An 18,190-nucleotide genomic window follows, 5' to 3' on the forward strand; every position below is an offset into this window, starting at 1 on the left:
CTGTAAGTATCTCACACACGTTGAAGTTGTGCTACAACATCAGATGGCTCCGTAAAGTGGAAGGTGGGTGGGGAAATAGCGCTGAGTTGATCTGTGAACAGAGAAAGCAATTATACTTACAAAAAAATATTCCTGCACATGTTTGGAAACCGGAACAGTAAATGCTACTTACAAGGGACTTTTTATGGTAATTATTTTAATCATGGCTAGAGTGATGACACATACTAATTACAGCGTTATCCAAAGATAACACAAGAGGTGTGTAATTAGCATTGTTTCCAAAGGAGCTACAGTACAGCTGTTGCATAAGTTCCATAAAACATATTTCGTTTCATGTACTGAGCAGCTTGCTCTCATTGCCCCTTGTAGGCTGCAGATGCAGTGCTCACAAGCCCATCCCGACCTACATCACCTACATCAGAAATTCAAGTTCTGTGGTACAGGGCTTCTTGTTCTTAGTTCCTCTGGCAGAGATTTTTTCTCCAGTTCCCATCCCCTTCTTATCTCTCTCTCTTTTAGCCTTTTTCTTTTCTTTAGGTTTTTCTTAGATGATACTTGGTCTTCTGAATCCTTGAGCTGTGCTAAGGCTCATGTGCTAAGGGTTTTGCTGAACTGAAGCCTTATCTAGGACAGGACAGCTCTGAATAAGATTAGGTTTCAGAGTCAATAAACAGGGAAAAGGCTTTGACTTTCAATTACTACTTTAGTAAGTACTGTTATGTGACAAGTGACTTCTGTGTACCTTGGTTTCCTTATCTATGAAGACAGGATAATGGTTCAACCTTTGCCAGAGAGTGCTGAGAACTTACAGTAATAAGCAATAGATAAGACAAAACCACTGCAATTTGCTTTCCTTCTCTTGCATTTTTGGTGTCAAAGTAGCATTTCTTGTGTAAAAGAGTATTTAAAACACAAAGTAAGTCTGTCCTTATTTGTGACTTTGGCTATGCTGGAACGATGAATGCTGTGTTGAGAGATGTGTCAATAAATGCACCTTGGGGAAAGAACAGCTCGTTTCCCCAGAGAGGCAGACCCTTATGAAGCAGGGAGGCAATTCTTCTGACTTTACAGATGAGGAAGCTGAAGCAAAGAATGAAAGCCATTTGTAGAGTGTAAATTAACCCCATAGTAAAACTGGAGATAAAGCCCAGAAGCTTTTGTCTCTGGTTATCTGCTGTAACCAGTACAACCACTGCACTGTACTGGAATAAAGATACTGAGAAATTGGTAAGAGATGGATCACTTGCTCTTGAAGAAAGGCTTGGGTTCCTGAAAGCTTCTCTGTTTTTTCTCTTGCACCCTGGCTATGCTGGTTGGTCTGATAAGGTGTTCTACCTGTCCTTACAATTTTGGTCTCTCTCATTTCCTGTTAATGTAGCAGCTACCATTACTAATACTCTTAAATAACTCAATTTTCCCTGGCTCTTAAATAGTTTTGACTCAGCTCAGTACAATTGTGAAGCACAGTTGATCTTACTTATGTCAGGTGAGTTGCATGTGATACCTTAATTCATGCTTAACAGGTTTTGGTTTAGGTATTGCTTAAATTTGCAAAACAGTCAAGAATACCTCACAAAGGAAAATAGATTTACCAGTATTGAAGATGGTGCATTTGTGTAACTGATACAAATTAAGAAAGGCTCTATGGCATGAGTTGTCAATTAAAAAAAAAATTGAAAGACTTGCTTGGCTCAGAATAGCTACTATATATTTATCTATATATGTATCTATATATAATATCTACTAGCCAGCGTTACCTATGTGCTTTATAAATGTGCTGCTGTATGTCTGTATTTTTGGTAGACTATATGTGTAGTCAATTTCTTTTCAAAATTCTTTATAGTCATATTTCACATCAAAAGTTAAAAACCCAAATAACTCTGTTTTTTCCAACTTCAGATGACTGTGGGAGACTTCATTCCCCCCCCCCCCAAAGTAATTAAGCAATAAAACCTAACTGGTAGGTGTGCATATTGTGTAACTTCCATAAACCCTGGGGTGTGTCAGGAGGTAAAGAGAAAAGGCAGAGCCTTCAGCCATCATCTATTGTGCTTATTGCCTAAGAGCAGTTTACTAGGTGTACCTCATTGTCCCCCTAAACTCCAGCATTTCAGTTTGCAAAATAATAGGCTAGCATTGAGCTCAGAATTATAGGTGAACACCCAGAAGCTTTAAATCATTCCTAGCGTGCTTGCTTGGTAAGTTAAAGCAATTTCTGGGGGAAGTAAGGGGAACCAAACACAATTCCATCCCTAAAAAAACCAACTTTACAGTAAAAATGATACTTGTGAAATGTTTGGACATAGTTGAGTCAATCATAATTACTTAGCGCAATAGAAAGAAAAGACAATTTTCATTTCATGTTTGAGTTACCTCCTACAGCTGCAGAGGTAGGAGAATTTCCAGAAAGATTAAAAAGAGAAACGTTCTCCAATTCAACAGCTATCTTGGATGCAGAAAGGCAGGAATATGACCATGAGAGCGGAACCAGAAGCAGACAGTATCAGTTCTTGAGTTGTTAGCGATATTGTTGCAGCAGTAGCAAATTTGAACGTTGAGTGTGAAGGCTCTTTGCAGAGATTCACCAGTAGTGAAATGAGGAGGGTTGGTTTCTTTCTCTTAAAGACCTGGTTATGATGATCTGTGCACGCGTCGGGTCCAGGTTCCCTTGCTTCAGGTCACATTATTCCTGGAGGGAGTGTAACAGTCTAAAGTAGATTCAAACAAGAGCAGTTTCCCTCCTTAATAGAAATGACCAGCACCAGACATGACATGTTTTTGCTTAATTCTGCCCATTCCCTTTCCCTTATGGGACAGGATACAGAAACTTTTCAGTTTTTATTTTCACTAATTGTGGACAGAAAAGAACCAAACTGTGTTACTTTCCACTGAACAACAACAATTTTCCCTCTCCAAGATGATTTTCAAACTTTCTTCCTGACTTTTATTTATAGTTGAGCAGATCCAGGTTCTGACTCCTGAGCACCAGCAAAGTTGTGTTTTCAGCACAGGAACCTGGGTGTGAGTCTCTATGTGAAAGAAAAAGAGACAGTTAAAGCAAAGTGGTGTTGAAATCTGTGCTGGAAATAACTTGTATTCCATATAGAATTTTCCCAAGAATTACACATCTAAGGCAAACAAAAATCCCACAAACAGATGGGACAGCAGTAAGTACCACACTACCATGGGTTGATCTAGTAGCTCTTCCTCCAGGAGACAAACCCAGACACCTTTCTCTTTATACCATGCTTTAGTCCTGCCGTTTGTCAAATGCTTCAGGAGATGAGCCCCCGACAGAGTTAGTTAGTACTGCAAAATAGCATCACAGAATTTAACTGGATGTAAATGGGAGGCAATTAGATGTATTATGTAGGCAACCAAGTCTTACACAGTGCACATAAGAAGAGAATGGGAATAAAAAATGCAGTAGGAGCCACTTAAAATGGGGGTTGTAATTTCCTTAATGCAGTGAATTATTTGACAGTCTGGAGAGACTTCAGAGGATCATCTTCTGAATCCTAAAATGAATGCTAGCAAATAGAAGTGGAAGAAGCAGCATACCAGACTTGTAAAAGCTGGCTGCTTGATTAAAAGGTGCCTTCTATGTCACCGAAGGGGGAGTGACCTGGATACTTCGATGTATGCATCCAATGCCATTTTTAGATGTGCTGGCTCATCCAAGGCACCTGCACAAGACTGACAGATCTGGCACAGATGGAGACGGGAGTGGCAGTTGGGGCCAGGTGAAAGAGGACGTCTGAAATGGCACTAAGTGGCTGTGTTTAGGGAACTGACTCCCCTGTGAAGTGTCAAATTTGCAGGTATAATCTGAGGTTTTGTACCTGTGAAATAGTGTCCTACCTGAGTATTACTCGCAGGTACGAGAGAAGGGATTGCAGCTTGTCTGTGGGCAGAATCCGCCCATTGACTTATGTGCTGCACATGCCCCTGTTTGTAGCCTCATCGTGCGTGTCACTGCATTAGTGCACTTATCGTATGTCTGTAGGATTCTTGCACTATTTATAAAAGTTATAAAAATTCTCCATCTCTGTGTAACTGATACTCATCTGGAAGTAATTTGCAAATGATTGAAACAGCAATGGTCAGAGTCAGCGAGGAGCAGACCACCAAGGGTTTTGCCACAGCAGTTAATGAAGTGTATTCTCCAGAAAATGTTAACGTAAATATGCTGCAGTCCTGGACTTGATATGGAAACTAAAAATCCTTTAAGAACTTGGCCACAGTTTTCTAACCACACCTTAAAGTATTTATGGAAAGCTAGAAGAGGGAAATATAGTTAGATAATGCAGTGTTTTTAGAAAGTAGAAATGACTTTCCAGTGTGAATTTTTAACTTAGAAGAGCCAGGCTGTGTTATGTTTTGATGCTCTTCTAAATTGTTGCAGTTCCTTTTAATATTTAAAGTTATCTAAAGTAGTCTGAAGTATTTTAACTGTATGATTTCTATTCACTGTATTTGTGAATGATCTGCTGAATTAATTAAAAAAATTACTTCCTCAGCAAGGAAGGCAAATCAAGATGATTTTCCTTCTTGGCCAGTTTTCCAGTCTGGCTGCAGGAACTTGAACCACTCGAATAAAGCAAAAGTCTCCTTGACTTAATGACCTTTTCACCTTGTTTTGATTTCCACTCTTAACCCTTATAAAATGCTGTTGTCTTACTTGCTTTGCACTGATAGGTATGGTGTAGATGATAAAGTCTTGTCTGTCTGGCTGCTGCTCCGTGTGGGAGGCAGCAAGGAGACAGAGGACGGCAAGCTGTCCCGCTGTTCGAAGGTTGCTGTGACACAAGCACGTGAAGGGAAGCACTGGTCACCTCCCAACCAGTCAGCCTCGGGAAGGGCCCTGACCTTCTCCAACACGAGTTAGGGAAGATGCTTTCTGCTCTCCGACTGTTGTGGTTTTGAAGACCCTATCGTGCCCAGTAATACTGCAAGGGAAATAATCCCTCCTGAAAGCACCAAGAGACAGCAGTGCTTGATTACCTTCCAGATGTGTGCTGATGCCACGATCTGCTGTGTTTCTGGTTTTTGTTCATATATAGTATGAAACAGTCTCTTTTGTGACACTACCTCCAGATTTTGGGTTTTTTTTTAATCAGTCAAGGGCAAGGTTTTTATTTAATGGCTGGTGAAAACAGAGAAATAAAGTGATAAAAGGAAGATCTAGATCAATAAAAGCTTTCTCTTTTCTGAAAGACAATGCTAATATGCTTTTTGAGAAATGAATAAACAGTGAGCAAGAGACTGCACACATGCAACTGTAATTTTTCAGGAAAAGAAATAGTACAGCTGAGAATTTGCCTAATTATGTCCATGCTGATTACAGCACTAAGAGATCTTGCTTAAACATCTCAAATACACCCCCTACCCTCAGCCAGAGTCTCTGATCATGGCTTTTAATTGACAAAGTATATTTTAAGATCATCAGGATTAATTAAAATGCATACTGACAGTGAAAATGAGGTGCTTTTGCCATAAGGTTGTAATCAAGAAGTATCTGCAAGGGAAATGTCTGGAGTTATTTTTCCTCTTGACTGCAGCTGAAGATGACCACCTGGCTGACATGTCACAGCTGCTTGGTTTTGTAGTATCTATTTCAGTGTGTAATTTAGATGGTCCCCTTCCTTCTAATTTCTGCATCAGCACCAAGTTGTATTACACTTGGGGAGGGAGGGGGAGTGTCTGTCTTTTTCATTACTTAGGTTTTATGAATTAGAAATGACTTGGAGTTATGCCAAGGCCACCAAGGCTGAGCTGTTAGTTTGGGATGCAGTATCTTTCCTCACCTGGCAGTGGAGCATTTGGTGAAAGGAAGGCTTTTTGTCCTTCAGTGCTAGGTCCTTTAAAGTAGTATTTTCAAGGTAGCGTGTGAACGTTGCTGAGATGATGCAATTCGTTTCCCTTGCATAAACATGAGCCATCTCAGGGTTTGTAGTGGGAAGCTGGAGACAAAGGACTTGTTTTGAGTAGGAAAGGTAAGAAGGAGCCTTCATGTTAAAAGTTGTCCTGATACTTTGTGTTAGCTTACATGTGGTAACTGAGACTGTGGTTAAGTATACTTTTGTGAAACTAGCTGGTATCATTGGAAATGTTACCACCCCTTATCTGTCCATTCAGCCCCACCAGCAGAGGCTGAGGAACGAGCCGAGAGCTCCCTGCCAGCAGCTTTGTTTTAAGGCAGCCAGTGTAGGCATCCTTTGTTGGTATTCAAAAATAGCAGCCTGACATTGGGTTGGAAGCTGATGAGTGCTCTTCATCCATCTGCTAGCTTTGAATATTTGAACAGCTGGAGGAGGTGATTTTCTCAGTTGCTCCAGCTTGAATTCCAAGAGGTAGAGTTCTAATCAGTAAAATGCAAGGTGTAGGTTTCACGTGTAGTAGCAAGTTCAGAGCCTAAGCTTCAACTTGACCAGCTACCATACATTAGAAAAGTTGGCTGCCTTCTGTGCACCAGAGCTTTAAAAAGTGTGTTGGCATGTTGTAACTTGCACCTTCACATTCTAGTCAAGACAAACCTTTAGGCAAAGACTCCCAAGTAGAATTAACCACAGTCAGCTATGATATTTTTAAACATCACCTACTTGGTCTGCACTAGATGCTAAATTATGTTTAAAAACATGTCGGCCAACCCATGTTTAATTAATGTTTTCTTATCTGTACGAGTCCTAAATCAGTTTGATTCTGGATGAGCTTTAATCCTGCAGATACAAGAATAATATTTCTGTAGCTTAGAAGGTTCTTGCTGTGCTTACCAGTTGCATATTTTTCCTGTTTGTGGGGACAGATGCTAGTAGGTTGAGTGAATTCCATTGTTTTTAAAGTTGAGGAAGTTTCTTTCCAGATTCTGTTTCTACAGGTTAATTTCAAAAGTTGGCATGGTAGTATATAAGAATCCCAAGACTGGTTATTGTGCTGCAAGTACTTTTAGAGGGAAACAAAGCTTTTTCCCTATCTGTTGTCTTTGAGTTTCAGTGTTCAGCATTGTTTTCGCATGCACACAGAAGCTGGCTTAGCTAAATGGCCTGGAGGCTGAACTTTGTGGTGTTACGCTTCAAGACCCGTCTTACAAGCCTGAATTTATTATGCTGTGTGAGCTGCCAGCTTGGGGCTGTCTGAACATATAAACCAGATAAGGAACTTCTGGAGGCTGAGCAGTAACCTCGAGAGCTCTTGGGCTGTGTATCTCCAGGTAGAGTCCTCCAAACAGTGTTTGTACCGTGCAGTCCACCTCCTCCTTTTGGTTTCATGAATTGAAGTGTGGGACAAAAGATGTACGTGTGCAGGCGAGCAGGTAGTGTATTCCAGGTGCAAGCCTCAAGAAGAGAGATGTGTAGCTTTGCAAAAACCTTAGATAGAAAAGCAGAAAAACCAAATCCTGTATGTTGGAGGTAAATGCAGTATCCCCATACTCTGAGAAAGTAATTGAGTGCATTCTGTCATCATAGTGTCGAGGTATGACACTGTGTGTTACCATAAGAAGACATAGTGAGGAATTAAGTAATTGTTTTACTTCCTTTCCTGCTCTCCTCTTGGGTGGTTGTATTTTGGTACATTTTTTGTGAGTACTGAGGTATTCTTGCCTAATGAGCATTGGCAGACCTAATCCTAACCAGTATTCATGTAAAGTTCTTTTCCTGCTCTTCCTATATAAAAAAAATAAATTCTAGATGATTCTGATTAAATACTTAGGTTTTTTTTTCAGCTGGAAGAAAGTTAACTGTTGACCTAAATCTGAAACAAAGAATTGTATTGAAAATTACTCCCATTTCTCTATTAATTGTGAATGTGTCTAGAAAACCTAGGTCTTGCCCAGTATGTATCTTGAAGTGGCTAGAAAACTGGTAACAGAGGTTTGATCACCAAATATAGGTAGATTTGATCCACTTCCACATTTTGTAGTGTCACTTGCTAGATGCATGATCATTTAAAAGGTCCCATGCCTGGAAAGCCAATAAATGCCAGGGCAAGAGACAGGCTGTATGGACAGGTCTAAGCAACTTTGAGGATTTACTGTCTCAACAGTCATTTTTTCACCCTCTCATGTCTGTCAACAATTTCATGATCTTTGAAACCTTCTGAGCATACATAGCACTGTCTGCTAAAAGCACTAATCTGTAGTTGATTCAATTGTTGCATCAGATTTAATCAAAACTGAACTTGCTTACTTTCATCCCCGTGTCTCTGCTTTACAGAGGAGGTAAGTGGAATGTGTTCATAGCTTGGAAGGAGCGTGTTGATGCTGGGAGAGCTGCAGTCAGTTCAGTGTAGCAGCTCTTCTGCTGATCTGCACAGGGAGCAGAGAGCCCATCTCCTTCACGTGCCACTTGCTCTCTGCGCTCATCCATTATGAAGTTGGTATCAAATCCACAGATACCTCTGCGTGTTGAATCCTCTGAACTGGAGCTGTCACACACACAAATCCTCCCCTGCTTTCTCAGCAGCCAGCCCACTGGTATGGAGATCATTTCCGTAGCACAGCAAAGTACCCCGATCTCTCAGCATCCACAGCGAAAAGAAGTCTAATAATAGACATGGCTTTTTGAGGGGACAGCAAGAAGAAAAAAAATCCTGAAAACCACACAGTTTCCCCCCTACTCTGCCACTTAAATATTTTAAGTTTTGGGCAAAATGGTGAGGAAGGTCAAATTTTTCTCAGGTTGCTCCTTCTCAAGTAAATATGATAGTGTCTGTAATGAAAGCTGTTTGTGCAGTGTGAAATTAGAGGGGAAATAGAAATCCAGAGTGGCAGAATCTGGATCAGCATATGCAGGCTCACCTGACTACCCTGGAGATGGCAGTCAAGGGAAAGGTCTGCCTGGCCTATGGTAGAGAAAGTTATCACAACACAGTGAGATGTGCAAAGGCTGTTACGGAGAAGGTACATTTTATAAACCTTATCCTGCTTTCTGCTTTGGAGGTAAGAGGAATCATAGTTGCTTACTCCAACAATTTGTCACTTCTGCTGTAGACTAGCTGTTACCAATTTTCAAGACAATGCTTACATTTAAGACATGTCATATTAGAAAATTTGTGTGAACTTCTAGGTTTTTGTATTTTGTTGTTTGGGGTTTTTTTTGTTGTTTGGGGGTTTTTTTGTTGTTTGGGGGTTTTTTTTGTTGTTTTCTGGAGAATACTGGTTGGGACTACAAAGGCAGCTTGCTTTAACAGCTCATATTGTATAATTATTGTTTTAGGTTATATATATTTCCTTCGGTGCGTATGGGTTGCAGCCTGTAGGTTCTGCTTAAGGATGTCTTGCCCAAATACAGATACTGCTTGCAAATCGAATGATAGAGCATATTTTGCACGGATGGGAGAGCTTGCTTTCTTCAGAATCCATCATAATTATTTTTCCTGTTAACAGGCAAAATTATTATTATAAATATTCTTTGATAATCCATGCAAAATAATATCATTGAGCCATATTTTGTCTTGTATTAGGTGCTGGTGACTCTTACTGACAGTTTAACAGTAGAACTTCTAGACAGGCTTCAGACTTCTTTTTAGTCAATCAGTTTCGTTTACTTAGACATTTTATTTTTTAGAACAGATTTTTGTTTAAAAACTTGCTATTACCTTGAAGTTCAGTGTAACTCTGAGAAAGCTTTAACTGCTAGAAAATGAAGTCTGGGGATGAGAAGTGCCTGCTCAGCTGGTTGGAGTTGGCGCAGTTTTAGTGCTGGTTGTAGTTACAGACTTTAAGTCCTGATGTGTCTTGGCTTATATACTCACAATTTTATAAATAGCAGTTGAGGTTGTATAATACTGAAATTACTGCAAGAAAAGGAGAAGGGGAAAAATGCATTTTCTATTAGCAGCAGCAGAATAAATTATCCATTTAGTTATGCTAAATTGGCGTGGAAGAATTGGGAGTAATCTGTAGGTTATTGATTGGCTTCACAGCAGTGCAGCAGGCTGCAGCTGACAGAAGTCCCAGAGGGGCCATTTGCTAATCACAGATAAGCAAAGCAAAGTGATACGGTTTCCGTTTACCCACTCCTCCTGCAGCTGCCCAGCCTGGGCAGGAGGTGCCTGCACAGGTGAGTTCCATCACCAGGCAGGGGATCTCTGCACAGGGGATGCTGTGAACCCCTGGTGTTGTCCTGCAAATGGCTCGACCTCCTGTGTAAAGCTTCAAACCTTGGTGAATAAATTGTAGCACATAACTATGCATTATCAGTTAAGAAAACTGAATTCCGCTCCAAAGTGACTGCTTCGTTGGAATAGGTGAAACATGAAGCTTTCTTCTTGGATGTGAGAAAGTTGAATCCATGATACCCAGAAAGTGTCTGAGATGCTTTCAAAGGTTACTTCTGTTGCAGGAGAGCATGAAGTAAAATTCAGGTTTCTGTGGGAAGCACAAAGAACTCTGAAAAAGTTGATGTTAGGGACGGAGATGTAGAGATGGCTGAATAGTTTGATGTAAGACAGCAAAAAAGTAAAGAATTTGCAAAAGTGAAAGTGGGGAAGCAATGGAATACTTTCCAGTGGGATGAAAATAGGTAGGCAAAAATTGGAGAGCTTAAAGGAGATGTTGAGTGGACAGAAGGGGCAGTGATGCATGGTCTGTAAGGGATGTGGAAGGTTCATCCTTGACTGGCTCTTGAATTGGGAGTCTTGGGTCTTACCAGAAAGGAGCTGATGTAGAAATAAAAATAATAAATCAGGTGATTCATTATGACATGTCAAGATTGCATCTGTGTCACTTTAAACTTTCAGTGAAGAAGTAAGATTACAGTTGATCCATGGAATTAGTAGCAAAGGTATTGTTATCAGAGACAAGATAGACAGGTAAGTTTAGGAGGATACCAGAATACCACCAGGAAGAAGAAAAAAAACCCACAGCAAAAACATTTTGTGCACAAAATCTTCAGAAGGAGACCTAATTCTTTGCTCGAGTAACCTGAGGTTTACACCATCTAGAATGCAAGACAAGCAGAGAGGTTTCCAAGAAGTTTGTATTGCATCCTGTCAAAATGAGAGTGATGGTTTTAATTGTTACAGAGAAAAATGTATCCCTGGGACATCCTCCCTGATTTTGGAGTGACATCAGTGATTAACTTGGCTTGATTAACATGCAGCTGGGTTGCCAAGCTCTTAATTGCAGAAGTTTTAATTTCCCAAAAGAGAGAAAACAGTCTTTGCTGCTTTCAGAAGAGTTTCAGTGCAAGAAGCAATGCTTGCTGTGTACTCTGGGAATGAGATACCAGGGAAGATTATTTCCCCACCAGATTGTATCCTGATTTCTGTAATAACAACAAAGTGTCCTCTACATCTGGAGATCATTTACTGTGTCACTTAAAATAATGATTAGAGGGTATTGCTCACGTACTGTATATGACCGGATAGCAGAAGTATTTTGTCATCTGTATGTCCTGCTGTGCTGAAATTTATATTGTTATTTGACTTTGTCCAAATTTGCAGAATTTTTTTTGTCCAATTAGAACACTCAATTTTTAGTTTTTTAAAGTAAAAATAGAGGATTACGCTATTCAATACTAAGCTATTACAAGGAGATTGCCAACCTAAAAGAAAGATACTGATGTGGTCACTCATTGCAACAGTGATTCCACTGCAGAAGCCTCCAGGATGTGACTCGGTTGGCCTGGATCAGAATACCTGCAGTCGTGGGCAGAGTTTCCAGACAAGGGGAGTAATAATTGAGGTAGCAGGAAAACTCTTGGTCAGTGCAGTGTGCATTTACACCCCACTTCAAATGATGCCTGCTGCCGAGTCTGTGTGCCTTGACAAGTAGGAGACAGCAAATCAAGTTTTTGTGGCCTATAGCATAGCAAGACACTATTAAATTAACTCTTTACTGTCTTTGTGGATGAATCTGTTTTACTGTCCTACCTTTTGGAGAAAGAGCTTTAACGGTGATGCACCTTGGCTCAGTACCAGTAGATGGACTTTCAGAGATGGTCTCTGAGGCTGTTTCCACTCAAGAGGAAGGAAAAGGATGGGTTCTCAGCTCTTGATAGTGTAACTGTAGGGCTACCTTCAGGTAGCTTTGTAGCAGTGTGGAGTTGTCCCAGCATGGGCTGGCCCCTGGTAGGTTTGTGAGTCTTAGTGCAAGGAAATGAAGCTTTCTCCCTTTCTATTGTACTGGAGTCAGGGCTTGGTAAAGCTGTGATTTTTTTTATTATTATTATTTTTTTCATTAGCCCATTTACTCTGTGTGTGTGTGTGTGTGAGAGAGAGAGAGAGAGAGGGAGAGAGAGAAGAACCAGAAGTGCTTTTTAAACATTGAATTGTTTAAACATTATATTTGAAAATCTGAATGTGACTATTTTTGAGACATGCTGGAAGGAGATAGTGCATGGAAAACCTAACTGGACAATTTCAGTGATGTCTTAATTTCTGTGCTGTATATGCACTGTATTATATGCTATTAATGTTTCGTTTATCTCTTTAAAATGAGCCTGGTTATGTAAAGAGGAATCTTTCCATCCTCTCAGCTTCTGTGTGCTGCAGCAGAGAGAAGCATGTTGAGAGCGGCGTACGATACTCTGTTCTTTGCCTGCTGGAGAGCTGCAGTTGAAACCTCCTCACAAGCAACTGCGCTCCCCGAGGCTAGGACGTGAATGATAAATGTGTATTTGGCAAACTGATTAGTAAAGCCTTTGCACACTTGGCTAGTTGTATCCTGTTTCCTGGAAGGGTGCCAGATGGAGGAGAAACGGAAATGTAATGGATTGCGAGTTTTTTTCTTTCCTGTTGGTTGCGAAAAGGCTGAATAAACAGGAGTTGCCTTGAGGTAGGCAAAGTCTTGCTATTTGAAGTCACGCAAGCCTTGCTGCCTCAGCTGTATTTTGTTCCCAGTGCTCTGTAGGTTGTGTTAGTGACAGTCAGCTTGGGGGAGGCTATTCGACTGGATTTAGTTTAGCTTTTTTAAAACAAATAATAATCCTCAGCCTCTTCAGGGGGAGGGAGAAATTACAGCAGATGCGTGATGAGCTGCACACCAGCCTTGTTAATGGGGAACCTGGGCAGAGCTGCAGTGAGAGCTGCCTGCTAAACATGTACCATGGCTGCTGCTTTTTGATTGTGTGTGATGGGGAATCAGCACCAACTACTAGTTTTTGAGTGCCAAAATAATTCAGTGCTGTAGCCTTGGTTAAATTTTGCTTGGTTTAAGGATTTCTATTTCGATGTTTTGAACACTTTTTAAAATAAACATGTGTTTTGCAGATCACTGGCTCTCTGCTGTACAGTCCCAATGTATTTCATCTATGTTTCTTTCTGTTTACAGAGAACTTCCTAGGAAATTGTTAAAAATAAAGCCATGAAATACTGCAAACCTTCCTCCACATCCCCTCAGATAAGGTTAATACAATTGATTTGGGCAGCTACTGACAACAAAAGGAATTTTAGGGAAGTGTTTAGTTGCCATCTGGAATTTTTCATTCATGTTGAAAATTCCAAGTATTTGAAAACTCATGTCACAGCCCCAAAATCCTGAGTTTGTTTGTAAATAGGAGGTTTCCAGAATTAAGTGTACCTTGATTTTCTTTATTTTTCTTCTGGTTTCAGAGCTGTTTGGTTATACACAAGCCATGCAGACAAACTTTTCTTAGCAATCAGGAAATGTCTGTCTGTCTGTCTCTCTTTTATTTATTTTTCTTAAATAAGACAGAAGAAGCTGAGATTTAAGCATGCTTGTAATGATACCAGAGCCGCAGCTGTGGTGATTGGGGTGTGCATGAGAGCACAAGGACTGAAGGCCGAGGTTACTCTATCAAATTATAATAACGGTTTTCTAAAATGGAGTAGTAGCTGCTGTCACCTTCCTGTTCATGAGAAGCAGTCCTCTTCTGCCTTGGTTTGTAAATAAAACCATCTACCTTTGACAAATGGATTTGATAAACATAACTACCATGCTCTCTATCAAGCAGCATTTTATTAGGTCATCAATTCTGTTGCAAGCAGATCTTTATGCTTTGGGTAATCTCTTTTCTGTAGTTAGAGACTGAGAGAAAAATGTGATAATGTTGCTATGTTCTGGCAAGCTGATACTGTAGATGATGCTCTTGTTATTTCCTTCATTTGCCTCTTTGAAATATTTTCCTATTTGTGTGGCTGGCTTGCTTTGCAGTGCCCTGTAATGGCAGAGGTGGGGGTTGATACTCTGTAGCCTTCGTTAAAGCGCATTTACTGTTTATTAATTATTAATGCTTACGGCAGTGAACACAGTATTTCATAGTATCGTAGTATTTCTAATGGATTATTTCATCGTGCGACTTTCTCCAACTGCTTTTGCTTCGCTTGGATATGAAACCAAGTCTAAAAGCAAATACATTGGCTGAAATGATGGCATCTCTTGGCAGCTATGGATTACCAGGTGTTCTGCATTATTGTCTTTTACCCCTAATAAAATACCTCATGTCACAACTATTAGCAGCTCAACAAAGCTTGGACCACACAGGATCTGCTGGTCAGGACAGAGGTAAAAAGGTTGAAGGAAAAAAAATGGAGGAAGGGAGGATGAGCTATTTAAAAGCAGCTGTTTTGGCTGCTGTTCCTGCTTTGCCTTCTGCAGTGTCTCCTGTATTTATTACTTTTAATATCATGGTGGTTTTCACAATTTACTCTGTGTTAGTGTCTAGCAGTCCAAGTTTGGAGCTGGCCACATCTTGAGAGACAGTGCAGCTGAGGAGCCTGTTCTGTTTCTTGCTCCCCCAAAAAGGATTTCTTTCCTGAAAACTTTGCCCAAATAGCTGACCAAAAAGATGAAAGATTACCAAGATTGTGTCTTGGTAATGTTAGCAGGCGTCCTGTCAGTTGTCAGCACCATGAAGATACCACCTGCTTGCAAATATAGTCTTCACTCTCATAGCACAAGGTGGGGAAAAGTTTCTAGCATCTGGCTATTTTTACTTAACTGCATAGTTTCTTTAGAAAGTGCTGTATAGATTAAAAACACATGAGTGCCAGAGCATGTGTTTCTGCAGAGCAATGCTGAAAGCTGGAGGACCATGTTGATAGTTGGTAAATGCACTTTTCAAACCTAGTACAATAAGAAGATTCTTTATCTTTCTAGGTGGTATCTTTCCTAGCTCACTGTAAAAGTATATTCATGAGGCTGAGTGCTGCGTTCTCGTCATTAAAAATGTGCAGTGACTGAAATAACTGATGCAAACTTCGAAGATCATGGATGTAGTATAATCAGATGCAAAATGCATAATTGCTTGCAAGATTTGATGTATCGGTAATTTTCTTTGTTAGATGATTGTAGAAGTACTGTATTTTGCAACTGAAATTATTATTGCAATTTTTTTCCAGGCGACTGGCTGGCAATGACCTTTCTTTTATCCATCCAAAGGCCTTGTCTGGGTTGAAAGAACTCAAAGTTCTGTAAGTAATCGGGTTTTAGAGCTTCATAGCTAGCTGTATGCTTTCTTAGTGCACAGCCAGTGTGTTTACTGGTGGGTTGGATTAATTTTTCTTTTCCCTTTCTCTGCTGCCCCCTCCCTCTCCAAATTACAGCTCTCCATTTTTTATTGTAAAGCTTGCTGTAAGTGCTGATGATGACTGAATTTGACTGAACTGTAATGACTTCATTTAATTAGAACACTTGCTTCTGAAGTGTATCTTGTAGCAGAAGAATCCTAAGAAGGAAGAATTTTTAAAAGGGCATGTAAAGTTTGGTTGTTTTTTTTGTTCTCTACCCCCTTAGCTTACTCCATTGGGTGCCCTGACGTTATCAGGTAGTACTGGTACTTCCAGAAATGCAAAACACTGACCTTGGAATTGTCCCCTACCAGTGATAGAAATAATTTCCATAGTTCGTTGCTTCTTCCAGTGAAAATTTCTTGCTATTAGGAAAAAAGTTTTAATAAAAAAGTTAGAATTTTTTGCTCTGTTTCCCATATCCTGTTTTCCTTTCTGAGATAAGAATATTAATTTTGACTGTTTTCCCTTAGTTAAGGATAAAGAGAGCTTTCTGTTGCTTGGTTTTGTTTGGTTGGTTTTTTTGTTTTGTATTGTTTTGTTCTGTCAAGGTGCTTGAAGGTATCTCCATCAGGATACTTAACACTGGAGGTGCCCAAAATTCTAGCAGTTCTTCAAAAATTTGGGACTTGGATATTGATTAACAATTTAACTTGTCCAACTGTATTTTACCCCAGTATGCATCTACGTGTAATAATATTTTATAATGTGTGAGATGAGTTATAAGCATTCTCTTTATAGAAGAACTCATTGTGCAGAGTATCTTGTCCTAAGCAGAAGTTCTTAAAAAAACAAAAAAACCCAAAAAAACACAAAACAAAACAAAAAAACCAACCAAAAAAACACCACCAAAAAAACCCATGACCCAACCAAAACCAACCCAGTATAACTTAATTCAGCTTGGCTCTAGTTTCAGTCTGATTCTTTTTAATGTTCTGCCCAGAGGTGCTTTGTTGTGAACACACTGTAAATTAGAGTGTGAATGCCTTGTGAATTGATGCGGCTTTAAAAAAATTAAAGGTTTGTGTGTTTTGTAGTATGTATAGGATGATTTCACAAGAAAATAATAAAATATCATTCATTGTAGCACTTTTGTACTAGTATTATGTTGTTCAACCTCTTCAGTGAGTTCCCAGGGGAATTTCAGGGTATTATGTCAGAGGCTTGTTCTCTGCAAATTAATGCAGTTAATTAATGAGTTGTAAATAAAACTGAAATAGACCATTTCATTGCCTTGGGGTATCTGGTCTTGATAATTCTACATGCTTTTATGTACACTAGAAATCTGTGAAACCGTAACAGGGCCATGGGCTTTGTCACCTCTACTGTTGATAAATATTGTCAAGTTCTACTTTACTGACACAGTGGATTTTTACAGAACCCTACAGAACAACCAGCTGAAGACTGTACCTAATGAGGCCATCAGAGGATTAAGCGGTTTGCAGTCCTTGTAAGTTTTCTGACTTAGCTTTTTTTTTTGTGTGGTGTTCTTCAAGTTCTACTTTCAATCACTTTGTACCTGTTTGCTTCTCTCTGTATAGTTTTGAAGTATAATCATGTATGTGTAATAACATACCTGGACTTCCTGAAACTAAAATTTCAAGTGGAGCAAAGTTTCCCCGAGTAAAGTTCATAAGAAATTTTTTTTGTCATCTTTGGTGAGGTGACCCAAATCCAAGTATTTTCAAAACCCAAACCCAGGTACAAGATTGCTGTGGTGGAGTTAGACATTTATCATCCTTCTTGCATGTCCTAAGGTGTTTCAGCGATTTTACAATGTTTGCAAAAGTGAATCATGCCCAAGTCTTTTGTTCCCAGAGGAGAAAAAGGGGTTTCTGGGAAGGAGTATTGCTTGAGACGTGCGTCGAATTGGTTTTACTGGAAGGTGTTGAAATCACACAGACAGTTATGAACACCTCAGACATTATTGCTAGTTGCTCATAAGATATTTCGTATGTGCTTATACTATCTCATTACTTGTTATGTTTTATAAAGCATCTTAATCAAACCTTAATAGCTAGAGCTCACTAGGTGGTAGATGCTTATCACTGTGATGAGGAGGTGGAGGGGGAAGAGCTTCAAAAGTTTTCATGCTTTCTGCTTACCTACAGAAAGAGAGGGCAGATTATCTATTCCCTCTGTGCCAAAATTCAGGTTTCTGGCCTAAAATCCTGTTTTGTTGTGTTGTATCAGATCATGAAATAGTTTTGCAAAGAAGAAAAAAAAAAAAAGATTTGCAAAATAGCTTTGCAGACTGTTGCACAAGTCTTGCAAAGGTGGTTTCTGCCTTCCCTAAACTTAGATCTTGGCCACTACCTTCTCGTAGTTGCTTGGGTATTCCCACCTTTACCATCTGAAAACAGCACAGAGCAGAACGAGATTGGCTGCAGGTTACCCTGCTGGGAGCAGGAGCCTGTGCAGTGCAGGGACGGGCCATAGCCCTGCCTCTCTTGGGCTGCTGAGCAGTGGGGATCTCCTGAACTCAGTGGGGAGCGCACAGCTCGTAGTGCCACGGAGCAGCACGTTTTGATGCCAGGAGTTTGCGTGGATTTTTCCGTGTTTTTGGATCCAGGGATAGGAGGGATGCAGTTTTCATTGGCAGCCATGTCGCAGATTTAATGTTATCATTTCCCCTTCGTTTAGAGTGTGTGTGTAGAAGAGAGAACAGCTTGGTCCGAGGGCCTCAGTCTGCTTCGTGCAAATGCTATGCAGTGTAATA

The 18,190-nt window shown here is 40.1% G+C and overlaps 1 protein-coding gene across 1 annotated transcript in view; it reads left to right on the forward strand.

Moving 5' to 3' along the window:
- LGR4 (leucine-rich repeat containing G protein-coupled receptor 4) overlaps window positions 1-18,190 on the forward strand; it is a 72,501-nt gene that overhangs the window by 30,057 nt on the left and 24,254 nt on the right. Inside the window, exons 3-5 of the mRNA XM_010181303.1 lie at window positions 2,686-2,700; window positions 15,304-15,375; window positions 16,850-16,921. Of these exons, the coding sequence (XP_010179605.1) occupies window positions 2,686-2,700; window positions 15,304-15,375; window positions 16,850-16,921 (159 nt within the window). The remainder of the gene's footprint in view (window positions 1-2,685; window positions 2,701-15,303; window positions 15,376-16,849; window positions 16,922-18,190) is intronic.

The sequence above is a fragment of the Mesitornis unicolor genome, unplaced genomic scaffold (assembly GCF_000695765.1).
Source record: "Mesitornis unicolor isolate BGI_N332 unplaced genomic scaffold, ASM69576v1 scaffold7273, whole genome shotgun sequence".
Lineage (NCBI taxonomy): Eukaryota > Metazoa > Chordata > Aves > Mesitornithiformes > Mesitornithidae > Mesitornis > Mesitornis unicolor.